The following is a 19,339-nucleotide window of genomic DNA, read 5'->3' on the forward strand; positions in this document are numbered from 1 at the left end:
AGAAATTAGTAAACTGGAGGTAGAAATAAAGGACATTGAAAAACAAATAAATTAAAATAGCCGCAAACACTCTCTTGGAAAAAGTAGAAAAGACAGTCCCTGAATTCCATAGAATAGAACAAAACAAGAAAATGACCAAAGTGAAAAGAGATGTTAAGAACTACAAGGTTGAGAGAACCTACCCTTACTCAGTAGAGGACTTCTATTTGAACTGATCATATTCGGCACCCCAAGGACAGCGTCCGTGGGGGCGATTCAATAAATAATAAAACCTTGTAGGCTTCTGATACTTCCTCTGAGTCTTCAGATAACTGACCCAGGGAAAGGCCCAAGCACATCTAGGAATGGGAACAATAACACTAATTTTTTAGACAAAGATCAGGGACAACAAGTGAATCGGGGTACGACCTGCCCCCCAAGATGGTACAGTGCACCAGGAGACAGACAGACAAGGTAAAGATATTACCAGTAGTAAAGATATCTATACCACCCACACACAACATAGACGTATCCATAAATAAATGTAAAATCCGTATTTGTAAAGCGCAAATTACTCACCCTTGTGGGTCTCAAGGCACTGGGGGCTGTCGTGGAAATTAAGTGAGCTTTGCCCAGAGTCACATGGTGCCGAGTTGCTGCCGGAGCCGGGGATCGAACAGGGAACCCTGTGCACCAAAGTCAGCTGCCCTGGCCGCTGCACCACACCTCTCCATCGCTGCACCACATCTCTACACACCTATCCATGACTACTAATACACATAATGTGCCTGAAAAGGAATCTATTCAAATTTTCAATCTGTCCAATTTTCAATCTGTCCAATTTTCAATCTGTCCAATTTTCAATCTGTCCAATTTTCAATCTGTCCAATTTTCAATCTGTCCAATTTTCAATCTGTCCAATTTTCAATCTGTCCAATTTTCAATCTGTCCAATTTTCAATCTGTCCAATTTTCAATCTGTCCAATTTTCAATCTGTCCAATTACCAACTGTCGGAAACACTGATTGCATTACTTAGCAAGGGGTTGTCATTTGTCTCTACCATCAAACCAAACTTTTTTGAATTATAGAAGATACATCTACAAGCCTTCTATCTTGATAAACCCTATGCCCCACATACAGCATACACATCGTTTCACCCTCCCGCAACCTTCTCTCCACTACAAAATAGCATATCTACAGAGATATAGACCTTCGAAAAACTGGTCCTTAAAGAGATTACGGGCCTAGAAAAAGAACACAAGTTTATCCCATACAACCTCCGGTTGCAAAAGAAAAACACCCTATTTGATTTAAAACAAAATGATACAGTTGTTATCAAAGCTGCGGACATGGGAGGAGGGATTGCACTCCAAGACATTGCTACATACAAACATGAATTTCACGGGCAACTGTCTAGAACGGACCTCTACTTGAGACTTACATCTGATCCCACGAGGGAGATTCAGACCCTCATTCATGACATCACAGAAAATGGGAAAGCCAAGGGATTCCTAAGTAAAAATGAAATCCTATACTTGCACACAAATCACCCAGAACACCTGTGATCTATACCCTACCTACGGTACACAAAAATGCGGAGACCCTACTGGGCAGGCCAATTGTATCTGGATGCGGCTCGATCCTGGAGCCTTTGGGCAGATATGTTGACCACTTTATCAAAAATGTTGTCCCCGATACACAATGCTATATAAAGGATACCATGGCCAATTTGGTTGAGAAACTCATTTGACCCCGAGCATTGTATACTTTGCACTCTGGATGTGGAGTCGTTATATACCACATCCCACAGGAGGAAGGGATTGATGTCATTGGTATTCTCAACTCTAGACCCCGCCCCCATCCATTCCCCAATTTATTTATTCTACATTTACTCAAAATTTGTCTCACGCAATTTCTTCCTCTTCGATGGCACTTTTTACCAACAGGTTAAAGGGACATTCATGGGCGCAGTTTTTGCGCCCAACTTTGCCATCCTATACATGGACTGGTTGTAAACGCACAAGATTTTGTTACCTTTTAATCCATTTGTCACGAACGGTTTGGAGTGTAGAAGGTACATAGACGATATCTTCTTGATTTGGGAAGGAACCATAGAATCCCTTCTTCAATTCCAGGAATGGCTATATGCCCATTGTAATGGTCTAAAATTCACCCCGACACATAGTAAAAAAGAGGTGGCCTACCATGACCAAATGATCATAGCGGACAACGATAGGCTTTACACCACCCTCTACCAAAAGCCTACTGAGAAAAACACTACTAGCCTACAACAGCCATCACCCACGGGCATTGCGAGATTCCCCAACTCTTACTCACAATTCCTGTGCATTAGACACAATTGTTATCTTAAAAAGGACTACTTCAGGGAAGCACAAAACCGCTCTAAAAAGTTGACTAACAGAGGCTATCCCCGCAAACTCGTCAAGAACTCACTGAAACGTGCATGGCATTGCCCTCGCGAAACACTCATGAGCCCCAAAACTAGAAACCTTGATGACAAGACTGTGTGTCACAACATTTTTGCCAATTTCTGATTCGGTCAAGAAATTTATTTTAAAACATTGGCCAGTACTCCGTGCTGGTAAATTGAAATTGAAAAATCCCTTGTTTGCTTTAAAAAAAAGTAAGACTAAAAGATAATTTAGTCGGGGCAGCTCTGGACACCAAGAAAACCATGCAGACACTCAGAGATATGGGGGCTCCATCCTACACGGGGCCACCACAAATGCGGTAAGTGCAGTGTGTGTCATCTGACAGCCAACACTAAGAAATTTGAGTATGCCAACATTGATGTAACCTGAACCAATGTTTCCAATTGTAACACTCAAAATGTAATATATGCAATCACATGCCCATGTAATCTAATCTATATTGGGCAAACCACACAAAAAATCAGAATATGTCAAAACCGAAGCCACATGAGATGCCAAACGCCTAATGCGCCACTTGTCGAACATTTCACCACTCAAGGACATACAGAGGACGACCTACAGTGTCAAGTAATCAATTTGATCCAGCAACCTCCCCAGAACTCTGACATCAGTGGTATCCTAAACAAGGAAGAATTTAAATGGATTTTACAAATGGATAGCCTCTATACTGGATTAAATCGCATGGAAGACTGGACTAATCTGCTATATATAGGACTATGATCCAAGTAGAACTACCTTCCGCTCTACTATCATGTCTATACGACAATAGCACCATACTTACCAACTTCAGCGCCTACCATTTTTCCTTTAAGCCAAATTGTACTCAATTTAACTGTATTCTTCAACATGTGTCTTGACTCTTATCGGTATTTTTTCAATGTACTCTATTTAACTGTTTTCTCCATCATGTGTCCTCTCTCGTATCTGCATTTTTTTATGTGCTTGAGCCAGAAGGTTTTACTACCGCCACCTTGGGACCAAGGTAATTGTAAGTAGATGCCTGTGGCACATTTTAGTAGTGTAATGCCATATTGTGATGGCTGTTTGCTGCTGACTGACCTTGATACCTACTAATGTTAAGACAGAACGGAATATAATGTTCCAATTCCATCGGAGTCATTCTTTCTTGACCCTATGCAATGTCACTATATGTATACATCTTCCTAACTGACTGTATATAGGTGCCGAGTAAGACTGGCTCGCCCTTTCATTCATTCCTCTTCCTAAACCAGCCTTCTCTATCCCCTTTCTTGCTTTATCACGCAGTAGCACACCTCACCCATCATGCGCCCACCGCTAGCCTGCCTCTCTTATGGTTTTGCTCTAGTTAACACGCCATTGCGCATACGCTCAATGCCGCCTGACTACTTCCGCAGCAAACAGCACACGCACTCGGCGTTTCATCCCAGCCGGACCCCGATCATCGGAGCCTCGTTGTATTACCTCGTTATCACAGCATCCAACGTTCTATGCCCGCTGCACGGAGTTCCTCGTGCCTACATCGAAGGTAACCACTTCCACCCTCCTGAATTGCACACCGAGTGGCTGTAGGGCCTGGCGCCTTTAATTGAGCGAGCCCTTGACTCCAAAGCTTCTTCACTCTCTCTTCCCCCTGTCACCTTCTAGGCCTTCAATCCATTCGGACCAACCGCCTGATCCCACACTCCCGTATGCCAAGGTGGTGAGTACCTACTGCTACCACGTCATTGCTTCTTCAGCCCTCCTAGCCCCCAACACCCCTTATACAAGCCATCTTGTCTTGAAGCACTCTTGCACCACCTGTAACTATCCCGAACTCATCACGGATCAAGTGGGGGTGAGACCTTGCTCTCACCTATAAACACCGCCCAGTAAGCGATCTCCCGCTTCCCGTCCAGACTTTACTCCCGGTTCCCCTCTCCTCATGCACTTCTAATTTTACCTCTTGTCACCAGGTTTAATTGGACCCCTGGCACACTCGTACCAGCCGCCCCGGACGGGCTACTGTTCCTCGCGACTTGCATTGGTAGCCTACCCGGCAATTTCCAGGACACGCTGGACCTTCAGCCTGGGTTGGGAGACTGTTACTATCCTTCGATTCCTTGCATTATTAGTAAGCACCCTCTTCCTCCCTTTATTGCAATTAAGCGCTAATTTCGGAGCACGTATGCAAATCAGTTTCATCTAGCCGTCATATTAAGTTTTAACTGGTTAACATGTAAATCACCATTCTGGGTCTCCAGCATGTGGGCTGCTACCTAACCTATATGTTACTTACACTGGTTTAAGCGCAGTATTCCACCTAGTCGCCTACCTCCTTACTAATTCTTTCCTCCCTCCCTCCCTTCCCTTTCCCCACCCCCCTTCTTTTCACCCTTCTCTGCTCTCCCCTCTCCCCTGCCTTATCCAGGACACTTCCCAGGTCTTTTTTGATTGTTTAGTCCTGATGATGATTCCACAACCATTGTTGGGGATCGAAATGTCGACAACCACATCTTAACTCCAACCATCATTTGAGATTCATGAGGAGCACAATATGTTTTTGTTATAGTGACTTATTTTCTATTCTCACCAATAAGTCACTTCTAAGTTTTATGCCTGAGGTAAGGAAATGTGGTGATTTACAGAAACCCTGTCACGTCCTGCTCATTTTATGTTTTTGTAATGTTTATGCTTTAATTGTTGATAAAAAATCCTAAATGTTATCCATTTGGACACAAGTAGACCCAATCCTGATTGGAGTATTGTGGTTATATGTATATATTTTTCTTGAAAGTGACCGCTGTCTCTGATAACTTACTACTACCCTTGGTCCCTTCTGACTATAAGGTCCCCTTGTTCTGTGTTGAGATAGCTATAAGGTAGTAGCCAATGGGCTGCTGACCCTTGGGGTCACTACGTCCCCTATATGACCACTTCCAGGGGGCGGGGGGTATCATCGGGGCTTGGGGGGGGATCTTTACACAGAATTGTTCTGGGCCTCCTGAGAGCAAAAGCTCACACCCTTGGAGCTCAGAAACAGCATCTTGGGTTGCAGGTTGCCAGAAACTAGTCAGCAAGCACACCAGAGACTAGTAGGTTTCCACTGGGTGCATGTATTGGTAAATCCAACACTGGCCTCAGTGTGGATTTACCAATACAACATGTTGGATACCAAACATCCCTATTTTCAGTGAAGCCATCATGTAGCTGCAAAACTTATTTTCACCAGTGTCCAGCATAGGTTTTAAAATGGCTTGCACCTGGTCGCTCGCACTTGCAGTAATAGGACTGAAAGCAGAGGGACATATTTGCTCATTGATTCATTGATGAATGCTCCCACATGTAATTGTCAGCACCCTGCCTTATGGCTGTCAGGCCCGCTGTAGGGGTGACTTACAAATATTACATGAAGTGGAAGGGGACATGGCACACAGGGATGTAGGATGTGTCCTGTTTTCACTTTTCTCTGCACCGAGACACGCAGCCTGCAATAGCAGTCTTGCATGTGCTTGGGGAGAGGTCCCTTAAGGTGGCACAATTTGTGCTGCTGCCCTTAGAGGCCCTCTTAAGTACCCCAGACCATAGGTACCATCTACTAGCAACTTGCAGAGGGTGCTAAAGGTTTTGCTAATTCGTGGAACAATTGAGCAGGTTTTTATTTTTAATGAACAAATATTAGTACTGGGGACCTAGTTAGGTGGGGGGGTATACAGCAAATAAAATCCCAGTTGGCAGGTGGTGGTGGTGGAGGAGAGCGGAGATGATGGGGTACTGCAACAAAATCCCAGTTTCATATACCGGGCTATCATGAGAACAAATAACAAAACCTCAAAGTTGCAGGAAAGGGATCAACATTTATGGTAGCACACCGAGCCGCACATTTTTCCAAACACCAGGTGTTTAGGGTCATGGTTGAGGGGCACCTGGAAGTCAGAATGACATCACAGACTTCTGGAGGAAGGACAAAAACTGTCAGATGCTACAGCTCAATTTCCACAAAAGAAGGTGGCACATGACCAGGTTTGGTCCTGCACTAGTGCTGTGACAGCAGATCCTGCCAAAAGGGCAGCCTGATTAGAGTACTGATCTTCATGCTAAGGAGTTCGGGATTCCATACTCTCCGTGTCCATTCCGTGGCCCAAGGTATGACTTTGGACCGGTCTTTCCTGCACCTCATTAGAAGAATTGGATTGGCGTAGTGAAGTCAAAGAGTGCTTCAACTTCTGTGATATTTTAGACTTTTTGTGAGACTTACCCGACGACATACAAGCACCTGGAACAACTCCATGAATGGGCACGGGGCATTCCTTACGACCAAAGCCTGGAATGTCGTGCAAGTGACCAGGAGCTTCAAGGAGCGTTAGCTCATCACCTTAGGGTTCATGGCACTGAATTCCTCACAGGTCTTAGGAGTCGCTGTCCAGCTCAAAGCACCAAAGGCAAACCAGAAGACATCTTTCTGTGACAGGAACCACAAGGCTTAAACCAGACCGTTTTTTATTGGGAGTGAGGGACATCTTACCACACCAAGAGACAAAGTCTCGCAAAAAGCCTTGACAAAAGGTCTAAAAATAAAGTCTGTAAAAAATGGACTGGAGCAGATTCTTTCCAGATCTGCACTGACATGGGCAGAAAGAAAAGAACTGAAATAAGCGCCAGGGGGGGCACCTCTACAGGCACCATGCATGTCACTTCTAGCAGGGAGAATGCGGCCGACACGGAGCTGATCGACGAAACCTACTGGCACGCAGAGGTACAGCTTGGAAAATTTCCAGTTCCAGTTGCATGCCTAGGGAATATTCTAAGGTAAGTAATCTGCAGCTAGAAGTCTCAATCAAATAAGCAGCAGTCAGATTAAAAAAGGCCACTTCAAAAGTAATTTACAACGGCACTGGCAACAGACAGGAAATGATAAAGCTAGAATGTGCCCTGTGCTCTCATCTGGTAGAAAGCGTCCTGCAGTCACACCAGGCTCTGCAAACAAAGGCAACAAAGTAATAATGACGTAAACAAGCATTGGCATAGCCAATAGGTCTTAAATTGGGTGTTGTTGCACTAAGGATATTCTGATGCATAACTAAATACTTATAGGGTCCAAAAAGCGAAACCTATTGGCTATGCTAATGCTGGTTTGTTTTTTGTAGCCGTTTTAAGTTGCCAGATGTACAATAGCTGGACATGGTTTTTGTTAACAGTTCTTTCCATCAAATGAAGTTGTTTTCATTGCTCTGAATGCTGTTTCCATTCTGGTTGTAGGAAGCAGTCATTCCTGGGGGTGTGGGGGCTGCCCATGCACTTAACTTGGCAAATGAGAAAAAGCCTGGTGCAGGTGCAATTTACAAGTGTGGAGTGAGTGAGCCCCAGGCAGCATGCTCACTCACACAGGAGTTTATGCACTGCACCTGCATACTCATGCATGGCTTAAGGAAACTGGAAGGCTGGTGGTGTGTGTGTGCCTGGTGAAAGTGTGCACTGACAGCTGGTGGTGTAGGTGTGCCTGGTGGAAGCGTGCACCGACGGGCTGATGGTGTGTGTGTGCCTGGTGGAAGCGTGCACCGACGGCTGATGGTGTGTGTGTGCCTGGTGAAAGCATGTACTTGCGGCTGGTGGTGTGTGCCTGGTGGAAAAGCGTGCACTGACAGCTGGTGGTGTGTGTGTCTGGTGGAAGCGTGCACTGACGGCTGGTGGTGTGTGTGCCTGGTGGAAAAGAATGCACTGACGGCTGGTGGTGTGTGCCTGGTGGAAGCGTGCAGTGACGGCTGATGGTGTGTGCGCCTGGTGGAAGCTTGCACGGACTGCTGGTGGTGTGTGTGCCTGGTGGAAGCGTACACTGACGGCTATGTGTGCGCCTGGTGGAAGCATGCACTGACGGCTGTGTGTGCCTGGTGGAAGCGTGCACTGACGGCTAGTGGTGTGTGGGCCTGGTGGAAGCGTCCACTGATGGCTGGTGGTGTGTGTGCCTGGTGGAAGCGTGCACGGACGGCTGGTGGTTTGTGCGCCGGGGGAAGCATGCACCGACGGCTGGTGGTGTGTGTGCCTGGTGGAAGCGTGCACTGACGGCTGGTGGTGTGTGCGCCTGGGGAAAGCGTGCACTGACGGCTGGTGGTGTGTGTGCCTGGTGGAAGTGTGCACGGACGGCTGGTGGTGTGTATTCCTGGTGGAAGCGTGCCTGGTGGAAGCGTGCACTGACGGCTGGTGGTGTGTGTGGCTGGTGGTGTGTGTGCCTGGTGGAAGCGTGCACTGATGGCTGGTGGTGTGTGTGCCTGGTGGAAGCAGGAACATTCACAGAATAGAAGACAAATGAAACTGACAGAGGGAGAAGGGAGGGGGGAGTGCGAGCAGAGGAGCCTGAAAACACAGATGGCAGCTGTGCACAAGTAGTTCGTGAACGGAAGCTGAAGGCCAGCAAAAGACTCTAGTGGCACTTTTAAAAGCCACTTACTAAATGTCTTGAAGAGACAGCATGCGCGGTCTCAGGCGAGCCCAAAAAACAAAAACACTGGCACTGAAGTACCTTGTTCGCGGATGTGCTCCTTGTGAAAGGGCTAAATGCAGTCACTCAAAGTTAAGTTAGCCAGTGGCTGAAGTAGGCTTACCCACTGCCACATTCTGTACACTATAGAGGGTGAAAGTGAATGACTAGAACAGACTATTGGATGAAAAGAGGTGGCTGAAAGTCCCTTTGAGATTATACATTTAATTTCAGTAAAATCAAAAGGTCTTTGCTAACATCAGACATAAAAAGGCCATTAATACAAAATGATTATGGGTACAGTACATTTAAAGCATCATGATTTGATAATAATCAAACGGAAAAGGAAGAAGATTTACCTGATTTAAGCTTGAAGCCTGAATGTCAGCAACTCTAGGAGAGAGCAAGCCAGCTACAAGACATCTATTGTAGACATCTGTTACAGAGTCACTTGAGAAAGGTACTGATTTCTTTAAAAAATGCAAAGTCTACGGAACAAAAAGGAAGGATTTAGTACAAAACATTTGGAACTTTAATAGTTCTACCATCACCTCTCTACACAAAACCTTCGAGATCTATCAGGGTGCCAGCCTGCAACGTAGAACATTATAGTATCTCTAAGGCTAATAATAAACATTCCCCTAAATAGGATTAAGAATTACTGTGGTAGTAGTGCCTGCCAGTTTTGAATCAGAAGCAGCCAAAGAGGTACATAAAACTAGTAGTAAAAACATCTTACCCTTTTCTGAAGCCCACTGCAAGTTACATGGACGAGACCAGAGTTCAACAAACAAATTGCATCTTCGGACAAAAAAAAAAAAAAAAAAAAAAAAAATGGTAATACATTAACAAATGATTTTGCATGCGCAACAATTCATTCTAAATAGAAGCTTAGTACAGAATTAATGATGATCATAAAAAGAGGATTCAATTTATTAACATGAAAATGAATTCAGTGTAATCCAAAAGCATGCACTGTAAAAATAATAAAAAAAGCAGTGGTGAGCAGTTTGAGAAAAGACTTACCTCATATCAACTGCAAAATAAAATTGGTGAGTGCAACGTATGAATTTCGTAAATTGAATGTCACCTGAAAACTGTAGATAATACAAAAGATGCATTTGTTTTACCTTACACATCACTGCAACATTTCTGGTAAGGCTACCATACTGAATGAGAAGATGACACCTTCTCCAACAGTTCACTAATTTGATAAAACCCTCAGCAATCAAAAGCTTTTACTCAGTCATGCCGCTAGGCTCAGGTTCAGGCTCAGGTTTTCGTTCCCCCTCTAGGTGGTCAGATAATTTCACCCATGCATGGGTAACCTGCTGTCCTATCTAGCCCGGCATCTGTTACACTCGCTCACCAGTCCATCCTAAATAGGGAAGGTGCTACCCTGCCTGAAACCATTATTATTTGGGGTCTGTGGAACTTCAAACACTTTCTTTTCGGAGGTGCATATCCATTTTCCACTCAAGTTTTCTACAGAGCATGTATATCAGGTGGCTATCATCCACATTCTTCCAATCAAAGTTGTAGAATTTAAAGTTGATACTTTTCTTCAGTGAAATATAATTATAAACTTACAAATTATTAAAGAACAAGAGTAGTTTTACCGCATGCTTCTGTAAAGGCATAGATCATCAATTCAAACACATCAGTCTATGGTGCCATTAAGAATTTTTCTAACAATATTTCTGTGCACCTAAGAAACGTATCTACTGTATATGGTGGGCAGGAGATCCTAAAACTGCAAATACTCAACAACCATAAACTGAGATCTAAGTGAAAGCAACAGCTTTTTAAATTTATACACAATTAATCAGAATTTGCTTCCCACATTACTAAACCAATTTAAATTACTTGACATTTTCATAGCTTTCATACAGGGTAGGACTTAAATATTTTTTTATAATTAAAAAAGTACATACCAAAATTATAAGTGCTTGGGTTAAAAAACTGATCAGGAGGAGGATATGAAGAAGGCATTCCACGGCTTAAACTTCGGTCTTGTACCAATACATCCAAGATGTAATGTGGAGAGGTCATAGCCACGACAGCATCCAATGACCACAATGTGAAATAAGGACAATTCTGAAGAAATTCCCCAGGCCTTAAAACCAGGGCAAAATGAAAGGGGAGTTTAAAAGTCAGTGAAAGGAACTATACGTCAAAATATAAATCATTAATAGTTACAATAAAGGGTTGCCCAATTCACATGCAATAGCAGAATCTGCACCTCAACTTTGAAAATTTGAAAAAATGTGAACTCAGAACAATTTGCCCTAAACTCAACACTACAATCATCACTCAGCAGCCTGCATGGTTTGAGATGCAGGAAAATAGTGCTGGCGAGAAATAAAGGCAGGCTTAATCAGATTGGAAGTCTACAGGAGTGTACAGGTCATAAATGCACCATTTGACGTAACGACTACAAGTAGGTGTGGACTATGTAAAGGTTTATAGCTAAAGCACACAGTTAAATTTAACACTACAGTGCCTCAAACTGCACGTTACATAAGCAAATAAATGGTTCTTACCTTAAAGAATCTGGCATCTGGGCGTGATACCACCGATTTATGTCAAACACAGCCAAATAGGTTGAAGGCTTTCCCTGTCCGTATATGTTCACCTGCCAGCTGAAGAACGAAACACTTGTGTCTGGGGATATGGCTGAAATAGAGAAGAAGTTCAGTATTTACATTTATGGTGACAGCTACCAAATCTTTCTCAAATATGTATACTTAAAGTCCATCAAAGGGCATAACCATTAAAGAGGTCTGGGCAACCCCAGAAAAATTAATGGAGGATATCCAGATGGAAACATCGGGTCAGAGAATCAACTGTTTCAAGACCAAAATGGAGTATTTGCTTTGCTGCATCTTGTCCTTCACGTACATACAGAACAAATCCATCTCAGAGGTAGTCCGGAAGGTTAGGAATAACTAGCTGTTTCGTTTCCCATAATGTAAGGGAATATCGGGCCACAAGACAACTCGCATTAGTTGAGCAAAAATGCAAGGGTCCTGAAGAGAAGGTCTTCTTTCCGATTGCTTTGATCTTTTTTGCCTCTACCCAGTGGAGATTTAGGAAAAGGAATCAGGAATTTGCTCAGAAGATGAAGATTCCTGTACCAGAGGGCTCTGGGGAGAAAGGTCTCCATGAACAGGATGATGGCATTGCACAACCAGGCAGTTAAAGACTGGGGTGTTTGCAGGCTTTTTTTAAGTCATTTTGATGGGGTCCATCAGGGCATCATTCAAAAGGTTCAGTATCAGCGGTTGTACACTACAGAATCTCAGGGAGGAGATATGACTTTGTTTCTTCCACAGGCAAGAGTAGTTATGGGATTGGTCTCAGCAGCATTATAAGGTACTGATATCAAAGAAGAAATTTGCTCAGTAGCAGGTCATGAAAGGCAGTCTAGATCAACAACAGGTGCCATGTCCAAGCTGCTGATACTTTGAAGGGCTAATAGTCCCCGACATCGGTGCTTCGCAATCAACACCGTCATCATGATAAATCGAGAGGGCATCTGAAACGGATCCGAAAGTTCTCCCGTCCTACTGTAGTATTTGTCACAAGGCAGGATCATCTATACTGCTTCTCCTTACAACTGCTGGGCATTTCATATGGATCTTTTAAGGATAGACTTGATCTTTAAAAAGTATGTCAAATCATAGTATTGGTCCAAAACCAGCCCCACCAAAGGCAGAACAGACACCAGTGCCAAGTACCTCCAGTGAAGAATGAGGAGCAGATGGCACTGAAGTGGATTTCAATGGCGCAAGAATGGCACCGATGGAGGCAAGGCCCTTGTCTAAACACAGAGCTTGTCATAGGAACTGTGGGCTTCTTAGAACTTAAAGGCACACAAGAAGGGGATGGGGAAAGAATGTCTGCGTACGAACACCAGCATCACTTAAGTGTAGGCAGTGATAGGCACTGGATCAGGGGTAGAAAGGCTAAGAGTACATCTTTCTACTCTGGCTTTGAAGCCAGTCCAAAACCCAACAAACTTGGCTCCAAAGTAGACACCAGAGCTGGGATTAGAGAAAAGAATTGCCAGCTAGAAAATCTACCTCTTTCCCTCCTGCTTATTGTATTTTGTCTCCTGGAGAACTTATCCAGGAGAAGCCCTCTTGGAGGAGTTATCAGCTGATGGCGTACTTGAGCAAAATATGGCAAAGCCCTGGAAGTGGCACCTCTTTCCAGGCATCTGTCCTGGTACAGTTTAGACTCCCTTTCTTTTATTGCCTTGGAAGTCATATAAACTCAGTTCTCACAGGATTTAGAATTGTGGCACGGACCGAGACAGCACAAGCAGACATCAAGAGGGTACGAGATGACCCATCAGTAATTGCCACATGAGTGATAAAGTATAAAACTTAAAATCACTGGAGGGAACATTGTATCCAATAAACTGCATTTAAACTTTTTTTAAACTGTACATTTTCAAGGAAAGCAACTTTGGAATGCATCCTAGAGCATGGAAAAAGAAGAACTGAGTTCACCTCATCTTCATCTTATGCGGTTACATGACATATGTCTGGACAAGCACTGGCACCACCAAGCAGTGAAAGAGCTGAAAAAGCTTTTGGATCCAGTCTGGAATCTGACACTACTCAATAGATGTGGAATCTGCATGTAAGAAGTATTAATCAGAAACCCACTAACTCAGTACATAGACATGCTATGGTGCCTATCTGAGGTTAATAGAGTGCAAATATAGTGTACCTTGTATACATGCATGAAGCAATTTAAAGAAACATGCCCTGTGTGATAGTAAGCACACTGCACAAGCATAGCAAATCCACATACAGTAAAAATTCTGAAAATTACAGAAAATAGTAATGACATCCAATCTAATTCTCTAATTACCAGAATACATTCAAATAAACAAAGTACGAGTTACTTACCTTCGGTAACGATGTATCTGGTAGAGACAATTCTAGCCGCAGATTCCTTAATGTAGAATTATCCCCAGGCGTGAGACTGGATCTGGAAAACTTTTTGCTACAGCATTCCTGTGCACCTGGGGGACAGCACCATGTGACTCCACCCTGATGTCAAAACTGACGAGTAGGTGGTGCACTGCGTAAGGTTCAGTGAAAACTTTTGTAGTTTACTCAATGAGGTTCTGGGTGCTCTCTCAGGGTGGTGTTATCCGTCCAAACACCGTTAAATCATCAGATAGGTAGTGTATGCAGAAATCTGCCAATACATCCCCTGATTAGGCACTCCGGGGGTGATCAATGAATTGATTCATAAACTTGTTAAACTTTTGATGCTTTTATTCAGCAAAAATGTTCAGTTTGATATTAGTTGCATATCAATTGGCGACATGTAATCCATACAGGTAATTCTATGAACAATCATCTCCAATGCATTTCGGGCGAGGGCCCTTGATCACGGAGCGCTGTGGAGGAAGACAAAGTGGACTGGGTAAGTGGGGTGCTTTGGGTCGAAATGTCGATCTGATACGTGCTTAAGGGGTGAAAGTGCTGCTACATAGACTTCGGTAAAGTATGCTAGTGCTCGTAGTGCTACGTGAGGGTGGGGGTTAGTGAGGGAGAAGTTAACACGTGTGGTTCATAAACACGCGTTTAACAGATAACGTACTAGTAGGCGTGCAGCCAAGGAGAACGGAGACTTACTTCATAGTGTCGGGTGGCTAGGGATGCCGTCCGTATGCTGTTAGGAAACGCTGCGCGGGGTTCCGGCAAATGTGCACTGATATATGTCGCTGGGGGTTGTGACGTGGGGTAAAAGAGTAAAATAAACGACGGACTGATACCGATACGGTACGGTCGCGGCCATCTTGGAGTATGGTGAAAGTGACGTGTAAGGTACACTAAAGGATAAGGAGAAGGGAGCCAATGTAAATAAGCAGTTACGGTGTTAAGTAAACATGATCATGGACAATGAATAATGTGTAAACATTACAGATAACAACTGTATTCGATGCGGTCATTAAGACCGTGTGGCTTCTGGGTCTGTAGTCGATAGATCCATTCAAGTTCACGTTTTAGCAAAAGTTTGTTGTTGTCAATGCCTTCACGTTTAGTAAAAATTTCAAGTACAATGTATTTGAGTTGTGCAATGGTGTGGCGAGCCTCTGCAAAGTGCATCGCAACATTGGATTTTTCAGCTTTCAACCTGATGTTTGATTTATGCTTGTTAAGACGAGTTTTAATTTTGCGTTCAGTTTTACCAATGTACAACTTCCCACAGGGGCATTTCAATGCGTAAATAAGGTTCATGGAATCGCAGGTAGCGTCAACTTGAAGCTTGATGTTATGCCCTTTCATTGGATGCTGGATGTGGTTGCCTTTAATCACACTATTGCAATGGTTGCAATTAAAACAAGGTCTGGTTCCACGATGTTGTGTGACAGTTTCTGTAGGTTTCGAGAGGATCTCTTTGATGTTCCTACTTCTAGTATGGGCAAAAAGTGGAGGTTTTGCAAAAATGCCCTGAAAGTCAGGTTCAATTTGTAAGATGGGCCAATGTCTCCATATAATCTTTTTGTATGCTGGGCTGGCGGTGGAAAATTTGGAGACTAATACTATGCGTTGATCTTTTTGCTTTTCGGTTTTCAAAAGGCTGTCTTTTCTGGTGATTTTATCAACTCTAGTTTGGGCTTCACTTAAAGTATGCTCAGGGTATCCTCTGTTACGGAACCGTTCACGCATTTCATTAATGCGTGAAGTGTATGTATGTTCATCAGAGACAATGCGCTTCACGCGCAGCATTTGTGAAAATGGCAGGTGTTGCTTCAAGGACCCTTGGTGGAAGCTAGAAAAATGAAAGGTGTTATTGCGATCTGTATTCTTCCTGTGTAGATCAGTGATTAATCCCTCTGGTGTGATCTTGATGTGAACGTCAAGGAAAGCGATTTCAATGTCACTGATGTGCCATGTGAGCTTTATTCTAGGATCCTTTGAATTAACTTCTGTTAGTAACTCATTCAATGAATCTTTGGTGTCAGACCACATAAAAAACAGATCATCTATGTACCTCACGTACATTTTCGCGTGGTTTTTGAACTTTTCATCGGTGTATATATATTGTTTTTCAAAGTTCTCCATGTATACATTCGCATACGTTGGGGCAGCGCAGTTTCCCATCGCCATTCCGGATAGCTGTAGGAACCATTGGTTGTCTAGCTTGAAGTAACTATGATACAGAATGAAAATCATAAGTTCCATGAGGAAGGCCTGCATGGGTGTGTTGATCTCGCTGTTGAGCAAAATTTGTTCGATAGCTTCAATGCCACCAAGATGTGGTATCGATGTGTAGAGTGAACTAACATCTGCGGTGCAGAGGATCAGTGGTTGTGTGTTGTGGACTTCAATGGTTGATAGTTTCACTAGAAAGTCGGTGGTATCTTTGATGTAGCTGGTGGTTTTTACAATGAGAGGTTGTAGGTACTTATCAAACAGTTTACCTGTTGTCTCGTGTATGGATCCCTTTGTGGACACGATCGGTCTAAAGGGTGGGTCCGTTAAGTTCTTGTGTATTTTTGGACACATGTGAATGGTTGGACTTCGTGGATGTTCGAGTAACAGATAGTTTTTAGTCCGTTCTTCAATCGTGCCTGCCTGATGGGCTCGGTTAACGATCTCTTTAAGAAGATCCTGAAACTCCAAGGTTGGATTTTTATCAAGTGCCATATAGGTCATGTTATCTTGTAAGTGCTCCAATCATTTTTGTGTGTACATACTGGAGTTCAAAATTACTAACGCGCCTCCCTTGTCAGCCTTGGTGCACTTGATTTTGGGATTATTAGCCAAAGATTTAAGTGTATCCCGGTCTTTGTTGGTGAGATTGTAGGCTCTCCTAGGGGCTTTAAAGTTGATCTTCTGTAGATCATTACGTACTAATGTTTCAAATAGGTCAATGCATTTATGACTGCACGGGGCTTGATAAGTACTTGGGGGTCGTAGGCCTTTGAGTTCATCCTCTCTTGTATTAGTTGTGTTGGTTGTAGCTGGTAATACATTATCGAAGAAGTGCCTTAGTCTTAGCTTTCTAGTGAACTTGAAGGTGCTGACCTCAAGTTCCAGCAAGTTGGTGGTGGTGGTTGGGATGAACGATGTACCTCGTTCGAGTAAATTCATTTCATACTTAGAGACATGAGTATCTGAGATGTTAATCACTAGACTGTCTTTTTTGGTTTCAGGTCCTTTTTTGGCTACCGTGCTCCGGGTGTTGGGAGGGCTCTTTTCTTTTTCTTTTGGCCTGGCTCCGCCTGAGTCTTCGAGTTCGCTGGTGTCCACCTCTAAAAAATGACTCGTAGGTGTTTGTTCTTGACTGGTAGTTGATGTGCTAGCTCTTTCAGTGTTAGGAGTAGGTCTGGTACCAGTGGTGGGTTTTCTGGATGTACGGCTAGTAGCCTCGGAGTCAGAGGATGATGTGTCCGTCTGGGTATTGAATGGTTTGTTACGTCGCCTTTGGGCGTAGACGTCGGCCCAAGAATAAACTTCATCAAGCTTGTAATCAAGCGTGTCCCGGCGGAACTTTCTAATTTTGCGCTCATTTATTTCTTTTTGGTGTCTGTCAAGCGTATTTTTAATGTCATCTAAGGTTGACGTTAATTCCTCAGGTGTGAGCAATTTCTTAATTTCATTATCAAGTTCTCTCATCTCTGTATCCAACTCTTTAAGTATTCCAGCCAGCTCTTCAACAATTAACAATATCAGGTCAAGACTACATTTATTCAAAATACCATTCAATTTTTCTAGAAACGGTTTCGAATTTTTGCATAGAGACGGCTTCAACGCTATGCGCAAACCACGTGGGATCCTGAGTGCCCGGTGGTATCGAAGTAACGTGCTTGCATCGAGCTTTTGGTTAATGTGGCGTTTAGATAAGTACAGTAACTGTTTAATGCATTGCTCCTTGCTTCGACTAGTGGAGGTGGGGGTGATGTCTTCCTCGATCAGCGAGTAGATGCGTTGTTTTTCTGATTCATCGTAGGCCAATGTGTGGGCTCTTGCTTCCGTACTTTTACTTATTTCCTCAAATTGCATGTTTCAGGGCGTGCAATCCAACGGTGGGCGGAAAGTAATAAATTCAAAACTGACGAGTAGGTGGTGCACTGCGTAAGGTTCAGTGAAAACTTTTGTAGTTTACTCAATGAGGTTCTGGGTGCTCTCTCAGGGTGGTGTTATCCGTCCAAACACCGTTAAATCATCAGATAGGTAGTGTATGCAGAAATCCACCCTGATGTCGTCAGCGTACGGGACATCAGCGAGGATACAAAAGTCCCACCCCGGCGCGCCTAGGTCACTTTTTCTTCTGAGAACTTTTTCCATGCCACAACACGGAGCCATTACAAACAAAAACTGTGAGAATACTGGAACAGTGTGCGAAAAAGCCAGGCAACAGAAAGGGGAAAAAAACGAATGGTGAGGAACAGCACCATCCAGAACAGTGCCAGGCACTATGGTACCAAAAGACATGGAATGAAAGAATACAGCTCCTGCACAGCAGGCCTGCAAATCTATACAACAACCTCATCAGGGCAGAAAACATGTGAAAAGTTGCACCAGTAGACAAGAAGTCTGCAACCACCACCCAGACCTGAGAAGGGTACCAGGGCCAGAACGGAAGAGTAACAACCATTCATCCCCAGCCAACACCAGCAGGGAGAACATTTCCAGAAAAGGGGGTTAAGGGCCGAGACCTAGCCAGGGACATCAACCCAAGTACTGCAAAGGAGTCAGAAATGTAAGCAATTAAAGCAATAACACAAGTAATCCCACACTGGAGACCAGGGTGCAGGAGCGCAGAAGTGCCCACGAAACCACCAACCATTCAACAGAAAGGAAGGAAGGAAGAGTGCAAAACAACAACAAAACGAGCATTCCTCTTGGGAGGAAGTAAGAAAAGGCACTCGCAGAGGACAACCACCCAGAGGTAGGCGAGTGCCGAAGACCAAGAAAGGTCCTTACAGCACGGGGAGGAAGGGTGGGTCGTGAAGGAATCTGCGGCTAGAATCGTCTCTACCAGATACATCGTTACCGAAGGTAAGTAACTCGTACATCTGACCTAGACTACTAGCCGCAGATTACTTATGTAGAATAGATACCCTAGCCATACCCAAGGGGAAGGAGGGTCTGCGAGAGGACCTCTCCAGCTCGGATGAACATAAGACACCAACAGGGGACAAGTCACACAGACAGGGAAAATAGCCCAGTCTTCCCCAACAGGGGAAGAGTCACAGGAACAGGGGAAAAAACCCGGACCCTGGTCCACCCTCTCTCCTCCCCCCCCAAGCAGAAGAGAACCTCAGCAACGCGAAGAACACCGGCCCAACAGGGGATGTGTTATAACGACAAAAGAGGCAGCCCAGCCCTCACCAAGCAGGAGAAAGCAAGGGAAATACGCAAGGAGGCCAGTAAAGCCCAAGCCCAATCAATGTACCAGGGGACCTCCACCGGAAGCCCCAGAGGTACAGGCAAT

General features: G+C 44.1%; 1 protein-coding gene across 2 annotated transcripts in view; it reads right to left on the reverse strand.

The window, feature by feature from the left end:
- The window catches only part of AHCTF1 (AT-hook containing transcription factor 1), a 1,132,528-nt gene that overhangs the window by 893,447 nt on the left and 219,742 nt on the right, over nt 1-19,339 (reverse strand). For both annotated transcript variants that reach the window (XM_078649035.1, XM_078649034.1), the window contains exons 9-12: nt 11,410-11,542; nt 10,801-10,982; nt 9,606-9,667; nt 9,226-9,354 (exon numbers count right to left, since the gene is read on the reverse strand). In XM_078649035.1, the coding sequence (XP_078505161.1) occupies nt 9,226-9,354; nt 9,606-9,667; nt 10,801-10,982; nt 11,410-11,542 (506 nt within the window). The remainder of the gene's footprint in view (nt 1-9,225; nt 9,355-9,605; nt 9,668-10,800; nt 10,983-11,409; nt 11,543-19,339) is intronic.

This window comes from Lissotriton helveticus, chromosome 6, assembly GCF_964261635.1.
Source record: "Lissotriton helveticus chromosome 6, aLisHel1.1, whole genome shotgun sequence".
Taxonomy (NCBI): Eukaryota; Metazoa; Chordata; class Amphibia; order Caudata; family Salamandridae; genus Lissotriton; species Lissotriton helveticus.